We start from the raw sequence: 27,500 nt of genomic DNA on the forward strand, positions 1-27,500 counted from the left end.
CTGCTGGACGGCCTACGCCGTGGTCAGGGATTTTTACGATCCAAAAGTCGCCGCGCCGCTGAAGAGAGAGTTAGGCCCCGCCTTGTATCTGGGCTGGGGGGCGGGAATTCTGCTGCTGGTTGGAGGGGCTCTGCTGAACGCAGGCTCCTCCCCTCCAGGGGTTAGGGCGACGCCTACTTTTGGGGGAGGTGGGAGGAGTAACCCACTGCCTGTGGTGGTAGAGGAGAAGGAGTATGTCTGAACCGTGTCAAACCAGGGTTGTGTTCATTACTTTGGGAGAAAATGGACTGAAACAGGGAGGGATTACCTGAACGTGTCCAATAAGAAATGTTCATTTTCGTTGTCCATTGTAAAACATTTTGCAACATTATGCCCTAATGAATACAACCCCGTCACTAAACACTAAAGTGAAGGAGAGACAGGTCAACATGTAAATAAGAAAATGCTTAGGATTACGTTTCAGAAAATGTGCATGATTTTTCTCCATTTCTTATGACCACTTGTAGACAGCTTTGTTATTTTGTTATGACATCATCTTCTAGTTGTTTTTATTATGACATCATCTTCTAGTTGTTTTCATTATGACGTCATCTTCTAGTTGTTTTCATTATGACATCATCCTCTAGTTGTTTTTATTCTGATTTGAGTTTTCTGTGTTAACTTCTTCTTGGTGAGTGTAATTTATACATGAAATAATAAAGTATTTTACAACATGTTTGTAATTGCTACTACACTCATATTTACCAGTTATTTGTTTTAGCTACTGCAGTCATGTATTTACAAGTTGTTTGTTCCAGCTACTGCAGTTGTTTGTCAGAGTAGAAGGACAATGTGTGATGCACTTGTGCCAGTGTGGGAGGTGAAATGCATGTGGGATGTGTTAATAACTAAATGTTTATTAATGTGACATAACTGTCATTTCTCAGATTCCACACTGCCCCCTCTCTCTCCCTGTGTGTGTGTGTGTGTGTGTGTGTGTGTGTGTGTGTGTGTGTGTGTGTGTGACAGGTGTTTGTGTGTATTCCAGACTCCTTGTGTGAGTGTGTGTGTGTGTGTGTGTGTGTGTGTGTGTGTGTGTGTTGTATACAGAGTGGTTATACAGTAGCACAAAGGCAGAGTACAGGACACAGACAAAGACCATCTGTATAACATGTGCCAGGACACGAGTCACCCACACCATATTAACCCAGTCACGTGAACACGTACGACAGCATAGAAACAGAATCTATAGACCGGGCTCTCCCCATTCAAGTCAATGAAAGTTCCATATAGAGGTTACAAGTTCTTTCTAGAGATTCTATTTCTATGATAGTTCCATACAACAACAATGGACTCCATTATTACAAGGCTTTCCAGAACTGCGTTAAAATACCAATCTGAAATCTTTCAAATACTATTTAGCGATTGCTTTAGCTTGCCTGGAGTTCCAGGTGCCATCTTATCGGCTCTTAACCAATCATGCTATTTTGTTTGTCTTTTTGCATTGTTCATAACTTGTTTTGTTCATAATGTTGCTGCTACCATCTCTTATGACCGAAAAGACCTCCGGGACATCAGAACCGGGATTACTTACCTCGAACTGGACGAGGAGTTCTTCTTCAATGAGTCGACACGAGGGACTAGACACCCGACCAGGCCCAGAGGGATATACTACAGACACCCGACCAGGCCCGGAGGGATATACTACAGACACCCGACCAGGCCCAGAGGGATATACTACAGACACCCGACCAGGCCCGGAGGGATATACTACAGACACCCGACCAGGCCCGGAGGGATATACTACAGACACCCGACCAGGCCCAATCCCCGTGATTCGCTGGAAAAGGAGACGTAGGTTTTCACGGGGAAAAGATCAGGATGCCTTGCCAGGATTAAGTGACGAGTGGCTAATCTGCCCTTACCTTCCGTTCTGCTAAAGTTCAATCGCTGGAAAATAAATGGGACAAACTGAAAGCATGTACTAATATATCCTAACAACGGGACATTAAAAACTGTAATATCTTGTGTTTCACCGAGTCGTGGCTGTACGACGACATTAAGAACATACAGCTGGTGGCTTATACACTCCATCGGCAAGACAGAACAGCCTCTGGTAAGACACGGGGTGGGGGCTGATGTATTTATGTAAACAAGAGCTGGTGCACGATATCGAAGGAAGTCTCAAGGTTTTGCTCGCCTGAGGTAGAGTATCTCATGATAAGCTATAGACTACACTATTTACCCAGAGAGTTTTCATCTATATTTTTCATAGCTGTCTACATACCACAACAGACCGAGGCTGGCACTAAACCCACACTCAATGAGCTGTATTCCGCCATAAGCAAACAGGAAAATGCTCATCTAGTGGCAGGTGACTTTAATGCAGGGAAACTTAAATCAGTTTTACCTAATTTCTATCAACATGTTAAATGTGCAACCAGAGCGCGAAAAAATCTAGACCAACTTTACTTCACACACAGAGACACATTCAAAGCTCTCCCTCGCCCTCCATTTGGCAAATCTGACCATAACTCTATCCTCCTGAATCCTGCTTACAAGCAAAAGTTCAAACAGGAAGCACCAGTGACTCGGTCTACAAACAGTGGTCAGATGAAGCAGATGTTAAACAACCGGAATGTTTTTCTAACACACAGACTGGAATATGTTCCGGGATTCTTCCGATGGCATTGAGGTGTACACCACATCAGTCACTGGCTTTATCAATAAGTGCATCGAGGACGTCGTCCCCAGGATGTGGCAGGGCGTGCAAACTATTACAGACTACAAAGGGAAGCACAGCCGAGAGCTGCCCAGTGACACGAGCCTACCAGATGAGCTAAATGACTTATATGCTCGCTTCGAGGCAAGTAACACTGAAACATGCATGAGAGCATCAGCTGTTCCGGACGACTGTGTGATCACGCTCTCCGCAGCCAATGTGAGTAAGATCTTTAAACAGGTCAACATTCACAAGGCTGCTGGGCCAGATGGATAACCAGGACATGTACTCCGAGCATGCGCTGACCAAATGTATGTGTCTTCACTGACATTTTCAACCTCTCCCTGTCTGAGTCTGTAATACCAACATGTTTCAAGCAGACCATCATAGTCCCAGTGCCCAAGAACACTAATGTAACCTGCCTAAATAACTACCGACCCATAGCACTCACGTCTGTAGCCATGAAATGCTTTGAAAGGCTGGTCATGGTTCACATCAAAACCATTATCCCAGAAACCCTAGACGCACTCCAATTTGCATACCGCACCAAAAGATCCACAGATGATGCAATCTCTATTGCACTCCACACTGCCCTTTCCCACCTGGACAAAAGGAACACCTATGTAAGAATGCTATTCATTGACTGCAGCTCAGTGTTCAACACCATAGTGCCCTCAAAGCTCATCACTAAGCTAAGGACACTGGGACTCAACACCTCCCTCTGCAACTGGATCCTGGACTTCCTGACGGGCCGCCCCCAGGTGGTAAGGGTAGGTAACAACACATGCACCATGCTGATCCTCAACACAGGGGCCCCTCAGGGGTGCGTGCTCAGTCCCCTCCTGTACTCCCTGTTCACTCAGTACTGCACGGCCAGGCACAACTCCAACACCATCATTAAGTTTGCTGATGACACAACAGTGGTCGGCCTGATCACCAACAACGATGAGACAGCCTATAGGGAGGAGGCCAGAGACCTGGCCGTGTGGTGCCAGGACAACAACCTCTCCATCAACGTAATCAAGACAAAGGAAATTATTGATGACTACAGGAAAAGGAGGACCGAGCTCGCCCCCATTCTCATCGACGGGGCTGTAGTGGAGCAGGAGAGAGCTTCAAGTTCCTTGGCGTCCACATCACCAACAAACTAACATGGTCCAATCACACCAAGACAGTCGTGAAGAGGGCACGACAAAACCTATTCCCCCTCAGGAGACTGAAAAGATTGGTCCTCAGATCCTCAAAAGGTTTTACAGCTGCACCATCGAGAGCATCCTGACGGGTTGCATCACTGCCTGGTATGGCAACTGCTCGGCCTCAGACCGCAAGGCACTACAGAGGGTAGTGCAAACGGCCCAGTAAATCATCGGGCCAAGCTTCCTGCCATCCAGGACCTCTATACCAGGCGGTGTCAGAGGAAGGCCCTAAAAATTGTCAAAAACTCCAGCCACCCTAGTCATAGACTGTTCTCTCTGCTACCGCACGGCAAGCGGTACCAGAGCGCCAAGTCTAGGTCCAAGAGGCTTCTAAACAGCTTCTACCCCAACCTCCATCTCTTCATTCAAGGAATCAATCATGGAGACTCTTACTGACAGTTGTGGCTTCTTCGCCTGATGTATTGTTGTCTACCTTCTTGCCTTTGTGCTGTTGTCTGGGCCCAATAATGATTGTACCATGTTTTATGTTGTGCTGCTGTCATGTTGATGCCATGTTGTGTTGCTACCATGTTGTTGTCATGTTGTGTTGCTACCATGCTGTGTTGTCATGTGTTGCTGCCATGCTGTGTTGTTGTCTTAAGTCTCTCTTTATGTAGTGTTGTGGTGTCTTGTTGTGATGTGTGTTTTGTCCTAAATGTTTATTTTTAATCCCAGCCTCCATCCCCACAGGAGGCCTTTTGCCTTTTGGTAGGCCGTCATTGTAAATAAGAATTTGTTCTTAACTGACTTGCCTACTTAAATAAAGCTTGAATATATATATACATTTAAAAGGTATTGTGCTTTCCTCTGGGTCTCAAAGTGCTTTAAGAAAATGAACCCCATCCACTACCAATGTAACCTTTAATTTAACAAGGCAAGTCAGTTAAGAACAAATTCTTATTGACAATGATGGACGACGCTGGGCCAATTGAGCGCCCTGCCCTATGGTTCTCCCAATCATGGCTGGTTGTGATACAGCCTGGAATCAAACCAGGGTGTCTGTAGTGACGCCTCAAGCACTGAGATGAAGTGCCTGACACTGCTGTGCCACTCGGGAGCCAAAAATCATCAAATCAAATCAAATGTTATTTGTCACATACACATGGTTAGCAGATGTTAATGCGAATGTAATGAAATGCTTGTGCTTTTAGTTCTGACAATGCAGTAATAACCAACGAGTAATCTAGCTAACAATTCCAAAACGACTACATTATACACACAAGTGTAAAGGGATAAAGAATATGTGGTATATCTGAGAAATGAACAACAGCCATGTTGTGGAACTACTATTAGCAATCAACTCATAGAATGGCAAAGACAATTACACTTTTACACTTTGACTATTTCTGTGACAATATTAACAGGGAAAGCCTCGAGACCGAAACCAAACTACAGTTCCCCTATATATCCACAAGGGGGCAGTTGAGGTGTATTTTTCACAGAAACAAAGTCATCTTTCACACAGAGAGGGTGTATCTCAATAGTCTAGTGGCTTTTCTCTCCTTGTCTCTCTGCTTGCCTTTGTGCTGATTTCAAAATACAAGATAGGATAACAAACAGATAGCAATGTGAAGGATGGCTAATGGGCATTTGTCAAGTCATCTCATGTTCTATACAGATGAAGGAAAGGAGACATAAAAGGTTAGGAAGCCAAGCCAGACTATTGAGATGCATCCCCTACTGGACAAGCGTCTCCACAGTTACTGAAACAGCATGGGGATTTTAAGGGTCACATTCCGCAGTGAGTTGTTCTAAGTTCAGGGAAGTAAAGGCTTGTAAATGACATTTTTTTGGTTGAAAAGGTCAGACACAGTTAAACAATGTTAAATTCAATGAACCTGGACTAGCCTATCAAATGCTATATGCTTAGGCTAGTCAATGTTGTGACCTCAATATAAGTATCTTTGTGGAAGGGCGAGCATGTTAATTTGGACCAGTGACCAAAGTTCCAGCGCTTAAAAGAACTCTTTGCACCAGACAGGAATGTTACAGCGCGTGAAGAGATTCCGACCAAGTCAGCACACAAACACATTGGGTCAACGTGTACCACCACCTCTATGCCACACACACACACAATAACAACTAATATAACGTGTATATTTAAACACAGGGCATGTGATCTTCTGTGTGACTCTTTAACGATGTTCTGATCAGTATTTGTCCTGGGGAATGCGAGGCGAGCTGGCAAACTCCTCCTGGCGCGAGGTCACCATTACATAGAGGCTTTCTGGAACAACGGTGGCTTTTAAACACGTTGAAGTGTTTGACATAAGATGTGAAGTTGTACTTGTACATGGTTATGTGTTGTTTTAGTAGCCTTCTGAGAAATGGCTCTAGGTATTGTCTAGCGCTCGCCAACAGGCTGCCAAGTGACGACTGCATTGAAAAATAAAGTTTAATGGGTTACATTTTGGCTCCAGTCAATGCGGATGTTATTGCATCTGTGACGGATGACACGAACAGCTCTCGGTCAAAAGCAATGTCAGAGAGTTCGGGAAACAATAACAGTAGAATAGATACTTTGTAACCAGTTTAAAATAGTTTCATCTAACCATTCGTTATCACGGATACAATTTATCGCCGCTTGACTCCATTGAAAAATAAAGTTTCCTCACTGGAGAATGTTGGGTATTGTTTCCCTTAAAGCGACAGAGTACTTGTACACTGTGTCTGGTTGGGTAGCTGACTACTTGAGGGTGTATTGTCTTTTTAAAAACGGGCATCCTCTTCTGTAGCGTAGATTAGAGAAACCGGTGACTTTTTCAGTTTTGACGTTTGCAAAAACAACCTGCAGAAAATAAATTGTCGAGCGGCGACCTTTGAGTCTGGCTAGTTAGGAGGCAGTTCCTCAGCCCGGGGTGGCAATTGGCTGCGCGTGCACTCACTGCGACTCCCCTCTTGTCTCTCTCTCGATCCATTTCCTATCACGCGTTCTGTAAAATTGCCTACACACACGCGCACGATGTGGTTTGCGTGTGTATGCGTGCACCGGAACCCAAAGTCCGTCGGTGGCGTCGGCAAATGTGAAGATTAACGAGGTTATCCTCCATTCGACCCGCGGAGAGAGAGAGAGAGAGAGAGAGGACCAGAAAGCACAGACTGCTGCGCCGACCTGCTTGCGTGTCGATCCGGAAAGAGAGCTTGGCTCTGGCCAGCTGCGTTGTTGGACTGGATCGAATTGGACTCAGCGAAGAGCAGTAGGACTATATAAAGACAGGAGGGGAAATATGAGCGATAAACGGATGTCGCGGTGGTATTTTGGGGGGCTCGCCTCCTGTGGGGCTGCCTGCTGCACCCATCCTCTGGACCTCATCAAAGTAAGTGCTGGAGAGAGAACCCTAGAACCCCCCTAGCAGGGTTATAGCCGACCTACGGAGGCTGCAGGCCCGCTAGTCAGCCAGCTGTTTAGCTGGGAGACTAGGGACAACAACTGCCCTAATTTCATCCTATGTTAAAAAAGACTAAACGGGCTACTGGGATCTATCCAAACGGAACACAGCGCCCTGCTGATGATTGGAGAAAATAGGACAGAAAATGAAAGTTGTAGAATCATTTTCTCTCTCTCTCTCCTCTAGCCTAGTGACATGACTGTGTGTGTGTCGTCTGTGTCCCGCGGAGGTACGGGAAGCAGTGATCGGCCTCGTTAAGCGCGATCTCTCCAGTTCACTGACCAGCTAACCGCGCCGTTACGGTGCAAAGTAAACAGGGTTGGGCCTAGTCGAACTGTAGCGTTAAAGCCGTCTCATATTACGGATAACTTAAAGTAGTAGTAGCCACATGCTCTACTGTTGTCATTGAGCATGGTCACACCAGGGTCATCTTGGAGTCAGGAATAGCACACACAGAATGACATATCCTAACTCTACAGTAGGCCTGTGTGCGGTATAGCGTGTGTAGGCTTAATTAACACGCCTGATGAACACTGCAGGTCCCAGCTGATCTGAACTGGCCTGTTAAGGCATCCAGCATAGTTTCTGGAACCATCCAGGAAAGTGAAGGAAAATGCCAGCACAGTGCGGTTGTGGTCCTATAGTGTAACAGGCAACAGAATGACACATGCATACACGTAGGTCAGTGTGTAGTATAATTATATAGACGTGGTATGAAATTACAGCACTAACTAGCAGTCTTAAAGCAGCTGGGGCTTCCTGTGTGTAGTATAATTATATAGACGTGGTATGAAATTACAGCACTAACTAGCAGTCTTAAAGCAGCTGGGGCTTCCTGTGTGTAGTATAATTATATAGACGTGGTATGAAATTACAGCACTAACTAGCAGTCTTAAAGCAGCTGGGGCTTCCTGTGTGTAGTATAATTATATAGACGTGGTATGAAATTACAGCACTAACTAGCAGTCTTAAAGCAGCTGGGGCTTCCTGTGTGTAGCGTCTCTGTGTTTGAGTGTACTAAGAGGTCTGGGCCTTTATGGCACAGGTGGTAGTCCACAAGGAAGGCCTGTAACTGCAGGGTTGCTGGTTCAAACCCTGCTCCAGATGCTTTCCCTTCGATCGCTGTATCTGTATTGGTAGTGGGAGGAGCTAGTGTTGGACAGAGGGCAGTGGGTGGAGCTAGTGTTGGACAGAGGGTAGTGGGTGGAGCTAGTGTTGGACAGAGGGCAGTGGGAGGAGCTAGTGTTGGACAGAGGGTAGTGGGTGGAACTAGTGTTGGACAGAGGGTAGTGGGTGGAAGGGTAGTGGGTGGAGCTAGTGTTGGACAGAGGGTAGTGGGTGGAGCTAGTGTTGGACAAAGGGCAGTGGGTGGAGCTAGTGTTGGACAGAGGGCAGTGGGTGGAGCTAGTCTTGGACAGAGGGTAGTGGGAGGAGCTAGTCTTGTACAGAGGGTAGTGGGAGGAGTCTTGTACAGAGGGTAGTGGGTGGAGCTAGTGTTGGTCAGAGGGTAGTGGGTGGAGCTAGTGTTGGACAGAGATGAGAGGACAGTGGGTGGAGCTAGTGTTGGACAGAGGGTAGTGGGTGGAGCTAGTGTTGGACAGAGGGTAGTGGGAGGAGCTAGTGTTGGACAGAGGGTAGAGGGTGGAGCTAGTGTTGGACAGAGATGATAGGACAGTGGGTGGAGCTAGTGTTGGACAGAGGTGTGTGTGTTTGGAGTTGATAGTGTAGCCTAGACAGCCTGTCTCAGCTCGCCTACTTAGAAAAGTCTAAAGGTGTATAATTACTTTGTTGGAGAGTCCCACACACACACACACCCATACAGCACACACATACACATGCACAAATGTCATGGAGAATGTACTGGCCAGGGTCATCTACTGTTATTATTGAGAATGTACAGGCCAGGTTCATCTACTGTTGTCATGGAGAATGTACAGGCCAGGTTCATCTACTGTTGTCATGGAGAATGTACAGGCCAGGGTCATCTACTGTTGTCATGGAGAATGTACAGGCCAGGGTCATCTACTGTTGTCATGGAGAATGTACAGGCCAGGTTCATCTACTGTTGTCATGGAGAATGTACAGGCCAGGGTCATCTACTGTTGTCATGGAGAATGTACAGGCCAGGGTCATCTACTGTTGTCATGGAGAATGTACAGGCCAGGTTCATCTACTGTTGTCATGGAGAATGTACAGGCCAGGGTCATTTACTGTTGTCATGGAGAATGTACAGGCCAGGATCATCTACTGTTGTCATGGAGAATGTACAGGCCAGGATCATCTACTGTTGTCATGGAGAATGTACAGGCCAGGGTCATCTACTGTTGTCATGGAGAATGTACAGGCCAGGGTCATCTACTGTTGTCATGGAGAATGTACAGGCCAGGATCATCTACTGTTGTCATGGAGAATGTACAGGCCAGGATCATCTACTGTTGTCATGGAGAATGTACAGGCCAGGGTCATCTACTGTTGTCATGGAGAATGTACAGGCCAGGATCATCTACTGTTGTCATGGAGAATGTACAGGCCAGGGTCATCTACTGTTGTCATGGAGAATGTACAGGCCAGGATCATCTACTGTTGTCATGGAGAATGTACAGGCCAGGGTCATCTACTGTTGTCATGGAGAATGTACAGGCCAGGTTCATCTACTGTTGTCATGGAGAATGTACAGGCCAGGGTCATCTACTGTTGTCATGGAGAATGTACAGGCCAGGTTCATCTACTGTTGTCATGGAGAATGTACAGGCCAGGGTCATCTACTGTTGTCATGGAGAATGTACAGGCCAGGGTCATCTGGATGTCTAGAATAGATTCACCCATCCTGGTCTATCCTGTAGGCTGGTGCAGAGAGAGAGAGAGAGATGCATAATCCTCAGGGAGATCTCAAGAGTTGACAAACCTGCCAGAACAAGACAAACAAGATGTGCATGAAGCATTGGTCCTCTGAAGCTCGCCATGCCCAGAGCCATCTGTTCAGAGAGTTGGGTCAGGCTTTAGAACGGACGCCATGTTATAGTTGCCTTCATTCTCAAACTGTTGGTGATGTCACAATAGGAGAGAGCCTCTGACAATTCCCTATGAAATAACCCGCTGGAAACGAGCAAAATATAGCAGTGAATTTTACAGATGTTTTTATTGATTAGCATTCTGCATAATGTGTATCCCAAGTGTTTTGTGTTATCAACAAATCAACAAATCTCATATCTGGTTTCACTGGACATCTTCATAGTTCTAAAAACCTATCAGAAATACACAGCACAACGTGAAAGTGTAAATTATCACTTATCAACGGCTATGGAGTTCAGACAGAAATTGACCACCTTTAACACAAACCGACAACCTACGACCACGCCCCGTTCAAAGACACAAATGTTTTGTCTTGCCCTCCCTCTGAATGGCACACTTAAAACAGTCTGTCTCAGTGTCCTCAAGGCTTACAAATCCTGCTTTAACATGTTTCCTCCCCTTCATCTACACTGATGTGGATTTAACAAGTGGTATCAATAGGGGATCCTAGATTCACCTGGTCAGTCTATTTAATGGAAAGAGTTCTTAATGTTTTGTCCACTGTATATGACTCTAGCCTAGCTTCTCTTCTTCTCCTGAAGCTAGCCTTGCCTAGCTTCTCTTCTTCTCCTGAAGCTAGCCTTGCCTAGCTTCTCTTCTTCTCCTGAATCTAGCCTTGCCTAGCTTCTCTTCTTCTCCTGAAGCTAGCCATGCCTGGCCTAGCTTCTCTTCTTCTCCTGAAGCTAGCCATGCCTGGCCTAGCTTCTCTTCTTCTCCTGAAGCTAGCCATGCCTGGCCTAGCTTCTCTTCTTCTCCTGAAGCTAGCCATGCCTTGCCTAGCTTCTCTTCTTCTCCTGAAGCTAGCCATGCCTTGCCTAGCTTATCTTCTTCTCCTGAAGCTAGCCATGCCTTGCCTAGCTTATCTTCTTCTCCTGAAGCTAACCATGCCTAGCCTAGCTTCTCTTCTTTTCCTGAAGCTAGCCATGCCTAGCCTAGCTTCTCCTCTTTTCCTGAAGCTAGCCATGCCTAGCCTAGCTTCTCCTCTTTTCCTGAAGCTAGCCATGCCTAGCCTAGCTTCTCTTCTTCTCCTGAAGCTAGCCATGCCTTGCCTAGCTTCTCCTCTTTTCCTGAAGCTAGCCATGCCTAGCCTAGCTTCTCTTCTTCTCCTGAAGCTAGCCATGCCTTGCCTAGCTTCTCCTCTTTTCCTGAAGCTAGCCATGCCTAGCCTAGCTTCTCCTCTTTTCCTGAAGCGAGCCATGCCTTGCCTAGCTTCTCCTCTTTTCCTGAAGATAGCCATGCCTGGCCTAGCTTCTCCTCTTGTCCTGAAGCTAGCCATGCCTGGCCTAGCTTCTCCTCTTGTCCTGAAGCTAGCCATGCCTGGCCTAGCTTCTCCTCTTTCCTGAAGCTAGCCATGCCTAGCCTAGCTTCTCCTCTTTTCCTGAAGCTAGCCATGCCTAGCCTAGCTTCTCTTCTTCTCCTGAAGCTAGCCATGCCTTGCCTAGCTTCTCCTCTTTTCCTGAAGCTAGCCATGCCTAGCCTAGCTTCTCTTCTTCTCCTGAAGCTAGCCATGCCTTGCCTAGCTTCTCCTCTTTTCCTGAAGCTAGCCATGCCTAGCCTAGCTTCTCTTCTTCTCCTGAAGATAGCCATGCCTAGCCTAGCTTCTCCTCTTTTCCTGAAGATAGCCATGCCTGGCCTAGCTTCTCCTCTTGTCCTGAAGATAGCCATGCCTGGCCTAGCTTCTCCTCTTTTCCTGAAGATAGCCATGCCTGGCCTAGCTTCTCTTCTTCTCCTGAAGATAGCTATGCCTTGCCTAGCTTCTCCTCTTTTCCTGAAGCTAGCCATGCCTAGCCTAGCTTCTCTTCTTCTCCTGAAGATAGCCATGCCTGGCCTAGCTTCTCCTCTTGTCCTGAAGATAGCCATGCCTGGCCTAGCTTCTCCTCTTGTCCTGAAGATAGCCATGCCTGGCCTAGCTTCTCCTCTTGTCCTGAAGATAGCCATGCCTGGCCTAGCTTCTCCTCTTGTCCTGAAGATAGCCATGCCTGGCCTAGCTTCTCCTCTTGTCCTGAAGATAGCCATGCCTGGCCTAGCTTCTCCTCTTGTCCTGAAGATAGCCATGCCTGGCCTAGCTTCTCCTCTTGTCCTGAAGATAGCCATGCCTGGCCTAGCTTCTCCTCTTGTCCTGAAGATAGCCATGCCTGGCCTAGCTTCTCCTCTTGTCCTGAAGATAGCCATGCCTGGCCTAGCTTCTCCTCTTGTCCTGAAGATAGCCATGCCTGTCAGAGTGCTGGTGAGCGGCGCTTACTAATTTTTTTTCAATTTGAGAATACATAGACCTCAAACTATTTCTGGATAATAATTCTAAATAAATTAGTTTTAATTACCACAAATATTCCATGAAAAACACTAGGCTATTTATTTGGTTTGTCATTCTATGTATAGCAGCCTAGAGGTAGATAAATGGTGGTTCCTTCCCTGTCGTCTCTCTGACGGAGGTGAGAAAGCTAGCCGTGCCTCTCCTCTCTGATCTAGTTCAGCTACCTGTGTGTGCACTGAGGAGGCCTCTCTGATCTAGTTCAGCTACCTGTGTGTGTACTGAGGAGGCCTCTCCTCTCTGATCTAGTTCAGCTACCTGTGTGTGCACTGAGGCCTCTCCTCTCTGACCTAGTTCAGCTACCTGTGTGTGTACTGAGGAGGCCTCTCCTCTCTGACCTAGTTCAGCTACCTGTGTGTGTACTGAGGAGGCCTCTCCTCTCTGACCTAGTTCAGCTACCTGTGTGTGTACTGAGGAGGCCTCTCCTCTCTGACCTAGTTCAGCTACCTGTGTGTGTACTGAGGCCTCTCCTCTCTGACCTAGTTCAGCTACCTGTGTGTGTACTGAGGAGGCCTCTCCTCTCTGACCTAGTTCAGCTACCTGTGTGTGTACTGAGGAGGCCTCTCCTCTCTGATCTAGTTCAGCTACCTGTGTGTGCACTGAGGCCTCTCCTCTCTGATCTAGTTCAGCTACCTGTGTGTGTACTGAGGAGGCCTCTCCTCTCTGACCTAGTTCAGCTACCTGTGTGTGTACTGAGGAGGCCTCTCCTCTCTGACCTAGTTCAGCTACCTGTGTGTGCACTGAGGAGGCCTCTCCTCTCTGACCTAGTTCAGCTACCTGTGTGTGCAGTGAGGCCTCTCCTCTCTGACCTAGTTCAGCTACCTGTGTGTGTACTGAGGAGGCCTCTCCTCTCTGACCTAGTTCAGCTACCTGTGTGTGTACTGAGGAGGCCTCTCCTCTCTGACCTAGATCCAACAACACACTGTTGTTACTACGCCTGTTTAGTCTGGCATGAAGTCAGTTGCCCTAGTAACACCCTGAGGGGAGGATCAGGATCTCGTGTGTGTGTGTGTGTGTGTGTGTGTGTAACGTGAAACAACTTAACACCCACATCTAAGTTATGGCACTGTCTTCCTATCAGTATTAGAATCTATTGAGTCATGACTGTAACAATGGAACAGTGTGTTGGTGATGTGACTCAGGACTAGCTGGAGGTCAGAGGTTAAATGCTGACTTTTTTTTTATTTTTGGAAAAGGCCCCAGCTCTGCATTTTTGACTTTCAGTGTCATTAGAGGAGATACTTACTATATCCTGATTATCTTCTCTAGTCATCAGAGAAGATAGTCAACAAACTCACTCACTTATTTGTTATTTTTTTAATGAATGAGTTATTTTGTTTGTTCATTCCTTCGGTCATTCATGCACTTTAGTTTTATTAGTTGGTTCAGTCATTCGTTCACTCATTGCACTGGAGAGGTTGTTGAGTACCAGCCAGGTCCTGTAGCAACCAGCTATCTGTGTCTGTACTCGGGGTGTGAATTATTATCTACTCACCCCAGGGAGAGACTGTTATTTACAGTTAGCGAGAGGGAGTGGATGATGGAGAGAAAGAGAGGGAAGGAAAAATAATGAAATAGAGAATGAGAGAGAGATGGACTGAGAGATGGACGGAGGGAGGGAAGGAGGGAGGGAGGGAAGGAAAAATAATGAAATAGAGAATGAGAGAAGAGAGATGGACTGAGAGAGGGAAGGAGGGAGGGAGGGAAGGAGGGAGGGAAGGGAGGGAAGGAGGGAGGGAAGGAAAAATAATGAAATAGAGAATGAGAAAGAGAGATGGACTGAGAGAGGGAAGGAGGGAGGGAAGGAGGGAGGGAAGGAGGGAGGGAAGGAAAAATAATGAAATAGAGAATGAGAAAGAGAGATGGACTGAGAGAGGGAGGGAGGGAGGGAGGGAGGGAAGGAGGGAGGGAAGGAAAAATAATGAAATAGAGAATGAGAAAGAGAGATGGACTGAGAGAGGGAGGGAAGGAGGGAGGGAGGGAGGGAGGGAGAGAGGGAGGGAGAGAGGGAAGGAGAGAGGGAAGGAGAGAGGGAAGGAGAGAGGGAAGGAGGGAGGGAGGGAGGGAGGGAAGGAGGGAGGGAGTTTGTGTTCCATAGTTGAAGGCCTCGTGGCCTTTTGAGCTCAAACAGTTCTGATAAGCCGGTGGGAGCGAGAGACGTGATTGGTCGGCTGGAGGCCACACTTTGAGCAGAGCCCAGTCGATAAAAAGCCCTCTGAGAAGAACAATACATTACGCTGTCAGAGACATAAAGGAAGGAGGGAGAGAATTACCCACCAATAACCTGTTCCCTGTACACACACCAGAATGACATTCCAACTACTGCTACCACTACAACTGTCACAACCATATCTACAGCAATCTCCACTGACTCACTGACTACTACTACATTATACTACTATCTCCTCTGACTCACTACTACTACATTATACTACTATCTCCACTGACTCACTACTACTACATTATACTACTATCTCCACTGACTCACTACTACTACATTATACTACTATCTCCACTGACTCACTACTACTACATTATACTACTATCTCCTCTGACTCACTACTACTACATTATACTACTATCTCCACTGACTCACTACTACTACATTATACTACTATCTCCACTGACTCACTACTACTACATTATACTACTATCTCCACTGACTCACTACTACTACATTATACTACTATCTCCACTGACTCACTACTACTACATTATACTACTATCTCCACTGACTCACTACTACTACATTATACTACTATCTCCACTGACTCACTACTACTACATTATACTACTATCTCCACTGACTCACTACTACTACATTATACTACTATCTCCACTGACTCACTACTACTACATTATACTACTATCTCCACTGACTCACTACTACTACATTATACTACTATCTCCACTGACTCACTACTACTACATATACTACTATCTCCACTGACTCACTACTACTACATGTACTACTATCTCCACTGACTCACAACTACTACATTATACTACTATCTCCACTGACTCACAACTACTACATTATACTACTATCTCCACTGACTCACAACTACTACATTATACTACTATCTCCACTGACTCACAACTACTACATTATACTACTATCTCCACTGACTCACTACTACTACATTATACTACTATCTCCACTGACTCACTACTACTACATTATACTACTATCTCCACTGACTCACTACTACTACATTATACTACTATCTCCACTGACTCACTACTACTACATTATACTACTATCTCCACTGACTCACTACTACTACATTATACTACTATCTCCACTGACTCACTACTACTACATTATACTACTATCTCCACTGACTCACTACTACTACATTATACTACTATCTCCACTGACTCACTACTACTACATTATACTACTATCTCCACTGACTCACAACTACTACATTATACTACTATCTCCACTGACTCACAACTACTACATTATACTACTATCTCCACTGACTCACAACTACTACATTATACTACTATCTCCACTGACTCACAACTACTACATTATACTACTATCTCCACTGACTCACTACACTACTACATTATACTACTATCTCCACTGACTCACAACTACTACATTATACTACTATCTCCACTGACTCACTACTACTACATGTACTACTATCTCCACTGACTCACTACTACTACATTATACTACTATCTCCACTGACTCACTACTACTACATTATACTACTATCTCCACTGACTCACTACTATTACATGTACTACTATCTCCACTGACTCACTACTACTACATGTACTACTATCTCCACTGACTCACAACTACTACATTATACTACTATCTCCACTGACTCACAACTACTACATTATACTACTATCTCCACTGACTCACAACTACTACATTATACTACTATCTCCACTGACTCACAACTACTACATTATACTACTATCTCCACTGACTCACAACTACTACATTATACTACTATCTCCACTGACTCACTACTACTACATTATACTACTATCTCCACTGACTCACTACTACTACATTATACTACTATCTCCACTGACTCACTACTACTACATTATACTACTATCTCCACTGACTCACTACTACTACATTATACTACTATCTCCACTGACTCACTACTACTACTACATTATACTACTATCTCCACTGACTCACTACTACTACTACATTATACTACTATCTCCACTGACTCACTACTACTACATTATACTACTATCTCCACTGACTCACAACTACTACATTATACTACTATCTCCACTGACTCACAACTACTACATTATACTACTATCTCCACTGACTCACTACTACTACATTATACTACTATCTCCACTGACTCACTACTACTACATTATACTACTATCTCCACTGACTCACAACTACTACATTATACTACTATCTCCACTGACTCACTACTACTACATTATACTACTATCTCCACTGACTCACTACTACTACTACATTATACTACTATCTCCACTGACTCACTACTACTACTACATTATACTACTATCTCCACTGACTCACAACTACTACATTATACTACTATCTCCACTGACTCACTACTACTACATTATACTACTATCTCCACTGACTCACTACTACTACATTATACTACTATCTCCACTGACTCACTACTACTACTACATTATACTACTATCTCCACTGACTCACAACTACTACATTATACTACTATCTCCACTGACTCACTACTACTACATTATACTACTATCTCCACTGACTCACTACTACTACATTATACTACTATCTCCACTGACTCACTACTACTACATTATACTACTATCTCCACTGACTCACTACTACTACTACATTATACTACTATCTCCACTGACTCACTACTACTACATTATACTACTATCTCCACTGACTCACTACTACTACATGTACTACTATCTCCACTGACTCACAACTACTACATTATACTACTATCTCCACTGACTCACTACTACTACATTATACTACTATCTCCACTGACTCACTACTACTACATTATACTACTATCTCCACTGACTCACAACTACTACATTATACTACTATCTCCACTGACTCACTACTACTACATGTACTACTATCTCCACTGACTCACAACTACTACATTATACTACTATCTCCACTGACTCACAACTACTACATTATACTACTATCTCCACTGACTCACAACTACTACATTATACTACTATCTCCACTGACTCACTACTACTACATTATACTACTATCTCCACTGACTCACTACTACTACATTATACTACTATCTCCACTGACTCACTACTACTACTACATTATACTACTATCTCCACTGACTCACTACTACTACATTATACTACTATCTCCACTGACTCACTACTACTACTACATTATACTACTATCTCCACTGACTCACTACTACTACTACATTATACTACTATCTCCACTGACTCACTACTACTACTACATTATACTACTATCTCCACTGACTCACTACTACTACTACATTATACTACTATCTCCACTGACTCACTACTACTACTACATTATACTACTATCTCCACTGACTCACTACTACTACTACATTATACTACTATCTCCACTGACTCACAACTACTACATGTACTACTATCTCCACTGACTCACTACTACTACATGTACTACTATCTCCACTGACTCACTACTACTACATTATACTACTATCTCCACTGACTCACTACTACTACATTATACTACTATCTCCACTGACTCACTACTACTACATTATACTACTATCTCCACTGACTCACTACTACTACATTATACTACTATCTCCACTGACTCACTACTACTACATTATACTACTATCTCCACTGACTCACTACTACTACATGTACTACTATCTCCACTGACTCACTACTACTACATGTACTACTATCTCCACTGACTCACTACTACTACATTATACTACTATCTCCACTGACTCACTACTACTACATTATACTACTATCTCTATAGACAGTAGTAGCTAGTGTAGCTAGTGTCTGTCTGTCTGAGCGAGAGAGACAGATCCACAGTCAGTAAAAAATATCCACACTGATGACTGAATGTGATAATGGTAATGATGATGATGAAGATACAGTATATTGATCGTATTTGTAATGATGATGATGATGAAATAGTGATTTTGTGTGTGTGTGTGTGTGCGTGCGTGTGCGTGTGTGCGTGCGTGCGTAGGTCCACCTGCAGACCCAGCAGAAGGGGAAGATGGGGATGGTGAGCATGGCCATGCAGGTAGTGAAGAACGATGGAGCTCTGGCTCTGTACAACGGACTCAGCGCATCACTCTGCAGACAGGTAGGAGGATGGAGAGGGTGTGTGGAGGAGAGGGTGTGTGGTAGAGAGGGGGGAGAGGGTGTGTGGTAGAGAGGGGGAGAGGGTGTGTGGTAGAGGGGGAGAGGGTGTGTGGTAGAGGGGGAGAGGGTGTGTGGTAGAGGGGAGAGGGTGTGTGGTAGAGAGGGGAGAGGGTGTGTGGTAGAGAGGATGTGTGGTAGAGAGGGGGGAGAGGGTGTGTGGTAGAGGGGGGAGGGTGTGTGGTAGAGAGTGGGGAGAAGGAGAGGGTGTGTGGTAGAGGGGGGAGAGGGTGTGGTAGAGGGGGGGAGGGGAGAGGGTGTGTGGTAGAGAGGGTGTGTGGTAGAGAGGGGGGGAGAGGGTGTGTGGTAGAGGGGGGAGGGTGTGTGGTAGAGTGGGGAGAAGGAGAGGGTGTGTGGTAGAGGGGGAGAGGGGTGTGGTAGAGGGGGGGAGAAGGAGAGGGTGTGTGGTAGAGAGGGGGAGAGGGTGTGTGGTAGAGAGGGTGTGTGGTAGAGGGGGAGAGGGTGTGTGGTGGAGAGGGTGTGTGGTAGAGAGGGGGAGAGGGTGTGTGGTAGAGAGGGGGAGAAGGAGAGGGTGTGTGGTAGAGAGGGGGAGAGAAGGGTGTGGTAGAGAGGGGGAGAGGGTGTGTGGTAGAGAGGGGGGGGGAGAAGGAGAGGGTGTGGTAGAGAGGGGGAGAGGGTGTGTGGTAGAGAGGGGGAGAAGGAGAGGGTGTGTGGTAGAGGGGGAGGGAAGGAGAGGGTGTGTGGTAGAGAGGGGGGAGAGGGTGTGTATTAGAGGGGGAGGGGAGAGGGTGTGTGGTAGAGGAGGGGGGAGAGGGTGTGTGGTAGAGGGGGGAGAGGGTGTGTGGTAGAGAGGGGGGAGAGGGTGTGTGGTAGAGGGGGGGAGAGGGTGTGTGGTAGAGAGGGGGGAGAGGTTGTGTGGTAGAGAGGGGGAGAGGGTGTGTGGGGGAGAGGGGGAGAGGGTGTGTGGTAGAGAGGGGGAGAGGGTGTCTATTAGAGAGGGGGAGAGGGTGTCTATTAGAGAGGGGGAGAGGGTGTGGTAGAGAGGGGGAGAGGGTGTGTATTAGAGGGGGGGAGGGGAGAGGGTGTGTGGTAGAGGGGGAGAGGGGTGTGTGGTGGAGAGGGGGGAGAGGGTGTGTGGTGGAGAGGGGGAGAGGGTGTGTGGTAGAGAGGGGGAGAGGGTGTGTGGTAGAGAGGGGGAGAGGGTGTCTATTAGAGAGGGGGAGAGGGTGTCTATTAGAGAGGGGGGAGAGGGTGTGTGGTAGAGAGGGGGAGAGGGTGTGTGGTAGAGAGGGGGGGGGGTGTGGTAGAGAGGGGGCAGAGGGTGTGTATTAGAGAGGGGGAGAGAGTGTGTGGTAGAAAGGGGGTGTGGGAGAGAGGGGTGTAGGATGTGTGGTAGAGAGGGGGGAGTGGGTGTGTATTAGAGAGGGGGAGAGCGTGTGTATTAGAGAGGGGGAGAGGGTGTGTGGTGGAGAGGGGGAGAGGGTGTGTGGTAGAGAAGGGGGAGAGGGTGTGTGGTAGAGGGGGGAGAGGGTGTGTGGTAGAGAGGGGGGGAGAGGGTGTGTGGTAGAGAGGGGGGGGGAGGGTGTGTGGTAGAGAGGGGGGAAGAGGGTGTGTGGTAGAGAGGGGGGGAGAGGGTGTGTGGTAGAGAGGGGGGGGAGAGGGTGTTCCAGAGATAGGTATATAGAACCTGAGTGTTCCAGGCAGAAGGATCAGTATTCTATTCCAGAGATAGGTATATAGAACCTGAGTGTTCCAGGCAGAAGGATCAGTATTCTGTTCCAGAGATAGGTATATAGAACCTGAGTGTTCCAGGCAGAAGGATCAGTATTCTATTCCAGAGATAGGTATATAGAACCTGAGTGTTCCAGGCAGAAGGATCAGTATTCTATTCCAGAGATAGGTATATAGAACCTGAGTGTTCCAGGCAGAAGGATCAGTATTCTGTTCCAGAGATAGGTATATAGAACCTGAGTGTTCCAGGCAGAAGGATCAGTATTCTGTTCCGGAGATAGGTATATAGAACCTGAGTGTTCCAGGCAGAAGGATCAGTATTCTATTCCGGAGATAGGTATATAGAACCTGAGTGTTCCAGGCAGAAGGATCAGTATTCTATTCCGGAGAGATAGGTATATAGAACCTGAGTGTTCCAGGCAGAAGGATCAGTATTCTATTCCAGAGATAGGTATATAGAACCTGAGTGTTCCAGGCAGAAGGATCAGTATTCTGTTCCGGAGATAGGTATATAGAACCTGAGTGTTCCAGGCAGAAGGATCAGTATTCTGTTCCAGAGATGGGTATATAGAACCTGAGTGTTCCAGGCAGAAGGATCAGTATTCTATTCCAGAGATAGGTATATAGAACCTGAGTGTTCCAGGCAGAAGGATCAGTATTCTATTCCAGCGATAGGTATATAGAACCTGAGTGTTCCAGGCAGAAGGATCAGTATTCTATTCCAGAGATAGGTATATAGAACCTGAGTGTTCCAGGCAGAAGGATCAGTATTCTGTTCCAGAGATAGGTATATAGAACCTGAGTGTTCCAGGCAGAAGGATCAGTATTCTGTTCCAGAGATAGGTATATAGAACCTGAGTGTTCCAGGCAGAAGGATCAGTATTCTGTTCCAGAGATAGGTATATAGAACCTGAGTGTTCCAGGCAGAAGGATCAGTATTCTGTTCCAGAGATAGGTATATAGAACCTGAGTGTTCCAGGCAGAAGGATCAGTATTCTGTTCCAGAGATAGGTATATAGAACCTGAGTGTTCCAGGCAGAAGGATCAGTATTCTGTTCCAGAGATAGGTATATAGAACCTGAGTGTTCCAGGCAGAAGGATCAGTATTCTGTTCCAGAGATAGGTATATAGAACCTGAGTGTTCCAGGCAGAAGGATCAGTATTCTGTTCCAGAGATAGGTATATAGAACCTGAGTGTTCCAGGCAGAAGGATCAGTATTCTGTTCCAGAGATAGGTATATAGAACCTGAGTGTTCCAGGCAGAAGGATCAGTATTCTGTTCCAGAGATAGGTATATAGAACCTGAGTGTTCCAGGCAGAAGGATCAGTATTCTGTTCCAGAGATAGGTATATAGAACCTGAGTGTTCCAGGCAGAAGGATCAGTATTCTGTTCCAGAGATAGGTATATAGAACCTGAGTGTTCCAGGCAGAAGGATCAGTATTCTGTTCCAGAGATAGGTATATAGAACCTGAGTGTTCCAGGCAGAAGGATCAGTATTCTGTTCCAGAGATAGGTATATAGAACCTGAGTGTTCCAGGCAGAAGGATCAGTATTCTGTTCCAGAGATAGGTATATAGAACCTGAGTGTTCCAGGCAGAAGGATCAGTATTCTGTTCCAGAGATAGGTATATAGAACCTGAGTGTTCCAGGCAGAAGGATCAGTATTCTGTTCCAGAGATAGGTATATAGAACCTGAGTGTTCCAGGCAGAAGGATCAGTATTCTGTTCCAGAGATAGGTATATAGAACCTGAGTGTTCCAGGCAGAAGGATCAGTATTCTGTTCCAGAGATAGGTATATAGAACCTGAGTGTTCCAGGCAGAAGGATCAGTATTCTGTTCCAGAGATAGGTATATAGAACCTGAGTGTTCCAGGCAGAAGGATCAGTATTCTGTTCCAGAGATAGGTATATAGAACCTGAGTGTTCCAGGCAGAAGGATCAGTATTCTGTTCCAGAGATAGGTATATAGAACCTGAGTGTTCCAGGCAGAAGGATCAGTATTCTGTTCCAGAGATAGGTATATAGAACCTGAGTGTTCCAGGCAGAAGGATCAGTATTCTGTTCCAGAGATAGGTATATAGAACCTGAGTGTTCCAGGCAGAAGGATCAGTATTCTGTTCCAGAGATAGGTATATAGAACCTGAGTGTTCCAGGCAGAAGGATCAGTATTCTGTTCCAGAGATGGGTATATAGAACCTGAGTGTTCCAGGCAGAAGGATCAGTATTCTGTTCCAGAGATGGGTATATAGAACCTGAGTGTTCCAGGCAGAAGGATCAGTATTCTGTTCCAGAGATGGGTATATAGAACCTGAGTGTTCCAGGCAGAAGGATCAGTATTCTGTTCCAGAGATGGGTATATAGAACCTGAGTGTTCCAGGCAGAAGGATCAGTATTCTGTTCCAGAGATGGGTATATAGAACCTGAGTGTTCCAGGCAGAAGGATCAGTATTCTGTTCCAGAGATGGGTATATAGAACCTGAGTGTTCCAGGCAGAAGGATCAGTATTCTGTTCCAGAGATAGGTATATAGAACCTGAGCGTTCCAGGCAGAAGGATCAGTATTCTGTTCCAGAGATAGGTATATAGAACCTGAGCGTTCCAGGCAGAAGGATCAGTATTCTGTTCCAGAGATAGGTATATAGAACCTGAGCGTTCCAGGCAGAAGGATCCGTATTCTGTTCCAGAGATAGGTATATAGAACCTGAGCGTTCCAGGCAGAAGGATCAGTATTCTGTTCCAGAGATAGGTATATAGAACCTGAGCGTTCCAGGCAGAAGGATCAGTATTCTGTTCCAGAGATAGGTATATAGAACCTGAGCGTTCCAGGCAGAAGGATCAGTATTCTGTTCCAGAGATAGGTATATAGAACCTGAGCGTTCCAGGCAGAAGGATCAGTATTCTGTTCCAGAGATAGGTATATAGAACCTGAGCGTTCCAGGCAGAAGGATCAGTATTTTGTTCCAGAGATAGGTATATAGAACCTGAGCGTTCCAGGCAGAAGGATCAGTATTCTGTTCCAGAGATAGGTATATAGAACCTGAGCGTTCCAGGCAGAAGGATCAGTATTCTGTTCCAGAGATAGGTATATAGAACCTGAGCGTTCCAGGCAGAAGGATCAGTATTCTGTTCCAGAGATAGGTATATAGAACCTGAGCGTTCCAGGCAGAAGGATCAGTATTCTGTTCCAGAGATAGGTATATAGAACCTGAGCGTTCCAGGCAGAAGGATCAGTATTCTATTCCAGAGATAGGTATATAGAACCTGAGCGTTCCAGGCAGAAGGATCAGTATTCTATTCCAGAGATAGGTATATAGAACCTGAGCGTTCCCGGCAGAAGGATCAGTATTGTATTCCAGAGATAGGTATATAGAACCTGAGCGTTCCAGGCAGAAAGATCAGTATTCTGTTCCAGAGATAGGTATATAGAACCTGAGTGTTCCAGGCAGAAGGATCAGTATTGTATTCCAGAGATAGGTATATAGAACCTGAGTGTTCCAGGCAGAAGGATCAGTATTGTGTTCCAGAGATAGGTATATAGAACCTGAGTGTTCCAGGCAGAAGGATCAGTATTCTGTTCCAGAGATAGGTATATAGAACCTGAGTGTTCCAGGCAGAAGGATCAGTATTCTGTTCCAGAGATAGGTATATAGAACCTGAGTGTTCCAGGCAGAAGGATCAGTATTCTGTTCCAGAGATAGGTATATAGAACCTGAGTGTTCCAGGCAGAAGGATCAGTATTCTGTTCCAGAGATAGGTATATAGAACCTGAGTGTTCCAGGCAGAAGGATCAGTATTCTGTTCCAGAGATAGGTATATAGAACCTGAGTGTTCCAGGCAGAAGGATCAGTATTCTGTTCCAGAGATAGGTATATAGAACCTGAGTGTTCCAGGCAGAAGGATCAGTATTCTGTTCCAGAGATAGGTATATAGAACCTGAGTGTTCCAGGCAGAAGGATCAGTATTCTGTTCCAGAGATAGGTATATAGAACCTGAGTGTTCCAGGCAGAAGGATCAGTATTCTGTTCCAGAGATAGGTATATAGAACCTGAGTGTTCCAGGCAGAAGGATCAGTATTCTGTTCCAGAGATAGGTATATAGAACCTGAGTGTTCCAGGCAGAAGGATCAGTATTGTATTCCAGAGATAGGTATATAGAACCTGAGTGTTCCAGGCAGAAGGATCAGTATTGTATTCCAGAGATAGGTATATAGAACCTGAGTGTTCCAGGCAGAAGGATCAGTATTGTATTCCAGAGATAGGTATATAGAACCTGAGTGTTCCAGGCAGAAGGATCAGTATTCTATTCCAGAGATGGGTATATAGAACCTGAGTGTTCCAGGCAGAAGGATCAGTATTCTATTCCAGAGATAGGTATATAGAACCTGAGTGTTCCAGGCAGAAGGATCAGTATTCTGTTCCAGAGATAGGTATATAGAACCTGAGTGTTCCAGGCAGAAGGATCAGTATTCTGTTCCAGAGATAGGTATATAGAACCTGAGTGTTCCAGGCAGAAGGATCAGTATTCTATTCCAGAGATAGGTATATAGAACCTGAGTGTTCCAGGCAGAAGGATCAGTATTCTATTCCAGAGATAGGTATATAGAACCTGAGTGTTCCAGGCAGAAGGATCAGTATTCTGTTCCAGATATAGGTATATAGAACCTGAGTGTTCCAGGCAGAAGGATCAGTATTCTGTTCCAGAGATAGGTATATAGAACCTGAGTGTTCCAGGCAGAAGGATCAGTATTCTGTTCCAGAGATAGGTATATAGAACCTGAGTGTTCCAGGCAGAAGGATCAGTATTCTGTTCCAGAGATAGGTATATAGAACCTGAGTGTTCCAGGCAGAAGGATCAGTATTCTGTTCCAGAGATAGGTATATAGAACCTGAGTGTTCCAGGCAGAAGGATCAGTATTCTGTTCCAGAGATAGGTATATAGAACCTGAGTGTTCCAGGCAGAAGGATCAGTATTCTGTTCCAGAGATAGGTATATAGAACCTGAGTGTTCCAGGCAGAAGGATCAGTATTCTGTTCCAGAGATAGGTATATAGAACCTGAGTGTTCCAGGCAGAAGGATCAGTATTCTGTTCCAGAGATAGGTATATAGAACCTGAGTGTTCCAGGCAGAAGGATCAGTATTCTGTTCCAGAGATAGGTATATAGAACCTGAGTGTTCCAGGCAGAAGGATCAGTATTCTGTTCCAGAGATAGGTATATAGAACCTGAGTGTTCCAGGCAGAAGGATCAGTATTCTGTTCCAGAGATAGGTATATAGAACCTGAGTGTTCCAGGCAGAAGGATCAGTATTGTATTCCAGAGATAGGTATATAGAACCTGAGTGTTCCAGGCAGAAGGATCAGTATTCTGTTCCAGAGATAGGTATATAGAACCTGAGTGTTCCAGGCAGAAGGATCAGTATTCTATTCCAGAGATAGGTATATAGAACCTGAGTGTTCCAGGCAGAAGGATCAGTATTCTATTCCAGAGATAGGTATATAGAACCTGAGTGTTCCAGGCAGAAGGATCAGTATTCTGTTCCAGAGATAGGTATATAGAACCTGAGTGTTCCAGGCAGAAGGATCAGTATTCTGTTCCAGAGATAGGTATATAGAACCTGAGTGTTCCAGGCAGAAGGATCAGTATTCTGTTCCAGAGATAGGTATATAGAACCTGAGCGTTCCAGGCAGAAGGATCAGTATTCTGTTCCAGAGATAGGTATATAGAACCTGAGTGTTCCAGGCAGAAGGATCAGTATTCTATTCCAGAGATAGGTATATAGAACCTGAGCGTTCCAGGCAGAAGGATCAGTATTCTATTCCAGAGATAGGTATATAGAACCTGAGTGTTCCAGGCAGAAGGATCAGTATTGTATTCCAGAGATAGGTATATAGAACCTGAGTGTTCCAGGCAGAAAGATCAGTATTCTGTTCCAGAGATAGGTATATAGAACCTGAGTGTTCCAGGCAGAAGGATCAGTATTGTATTCCAGAGATAGGTATATAGAACCTGAGTGTTCCAGGCAGAAGGATCAGTATTCTGTTCCAGAGATAGGTATATAGAACCTGAGTGTTCCAGGCAGAAGGATCAGTATTCTGTTCCAGAGATAGGTATATAGAACCTGAGTGTTCCAGGCAGAAGGATCAGTATTCTGTTCCAGAGATAGGTATATAGAACCTGAGTGTTCCAGGCAGAAGGATCAGTATTCTGTTCCAGAGATAGGTATATAGAACCTGAGTGTTCCAGGCAGAAGGATCAGTATTCTGTTCCAGAGATAGGTATATAGAACCTGAGTGTTCCAGGCAGAAGGATCAGTATTCTGTTCCAGAGATAGGTATATAGAACCTGAGTGTTCCAGGCAGAAGGATCAGTATTCTGTTCCAGAGATAGGTATATAGAACCTGAGTGTTCCAGGCAGAAGGATCAGTATTCTGTTCCAGAGATAGGTATATAGAACCTGAGTGTTCCAGGCAGAAGGATCAGTATTCTGTTCCAGAGATAGGTATATAGAACCTGAGTGTTCCAGGCAGAAGGATCAGTATTGTATTCCAGAGATAGGTATATAGAACCTGAGTGTTCCAGGCAGAAGGATCAGTATTGTATTCCAGAGATAGGTATATAGAACCTGAGTGTTCCAGGCAGAAGGATCAGTATTCTATTCCAGAGATAGGTATATAGAACCTGAGTGTTCCAGGCAGAAGGATCAGTATTCTATTCCAGAGATAGGTATATAGAACCTGAGT

General features: G+C 45.5%; 2 protein-coding genes across 2 annotated transcripts in view; both read left to right on the forward strand.

Moving 5' to 3' along the window:
* LOC127920167 (claudin-9-like) overlaps nucleotides 1–733 on the forward strand; it is a 2,300-nt gene extending 1,567 nt beyond the window's left edge. The window contains exon 2 of the mRNA XM_052503949.1: nucleotides 1–733. This exon is cut by the window's left edge and continues 840 nt beyond it. Within this exon, the coding sequence (XP_052359909.1) occupies nucleotides 1–241 (241 nt within the window). The 3' untranslated portion in view covers nucleotides 242–733.
* Nucleotides 734–6,743: 6,010 nt separating this feature from the next.
* Nucleotides 6,744–27,500, forward strand: part of LOC127920169 (mitochondrial dicarboxylate carrier-like) — a 25,035-nt gene continuing 4,278 nt past the window's right edge. Inside the window, exons 1-2 of the mRNA XM_052503951.1 lie at nucleotides 6,744–7,214; nucleotides 18,893–19,012. Of these exons, the coding sequence (XP_052359911.1) occupies nucleotides 7,125–7,214; nucleotides 18,893–19,012 (210 nt within the window). The 5' untranslated portion in view covers nucleotides 6,744–7,124. The remainder of the gene's footprint in view (nucleotides 7,215–18,892; nucleotides 19,013–27,500) is intronic.

The sequence above is a fragment of the Oncorhynchus keta genome, unplaced genomic scaffold (genome assembly GCF_023373465.1).
Source record: "Oncorhynchus keta strain PuntledgeMale-10-30-2019 unplaced genomic scaffold, Oket_V2 Un_contig_18528_pilon_pilon, whole genome shotgun sequence".
Classification (NCBI taxonomy): Eukaryota; Metazoa; Chordata; class Actinopteri; order Salmoniformes; family Salmonidae; genus Oncorhynchus; species Oncorhynchus keta.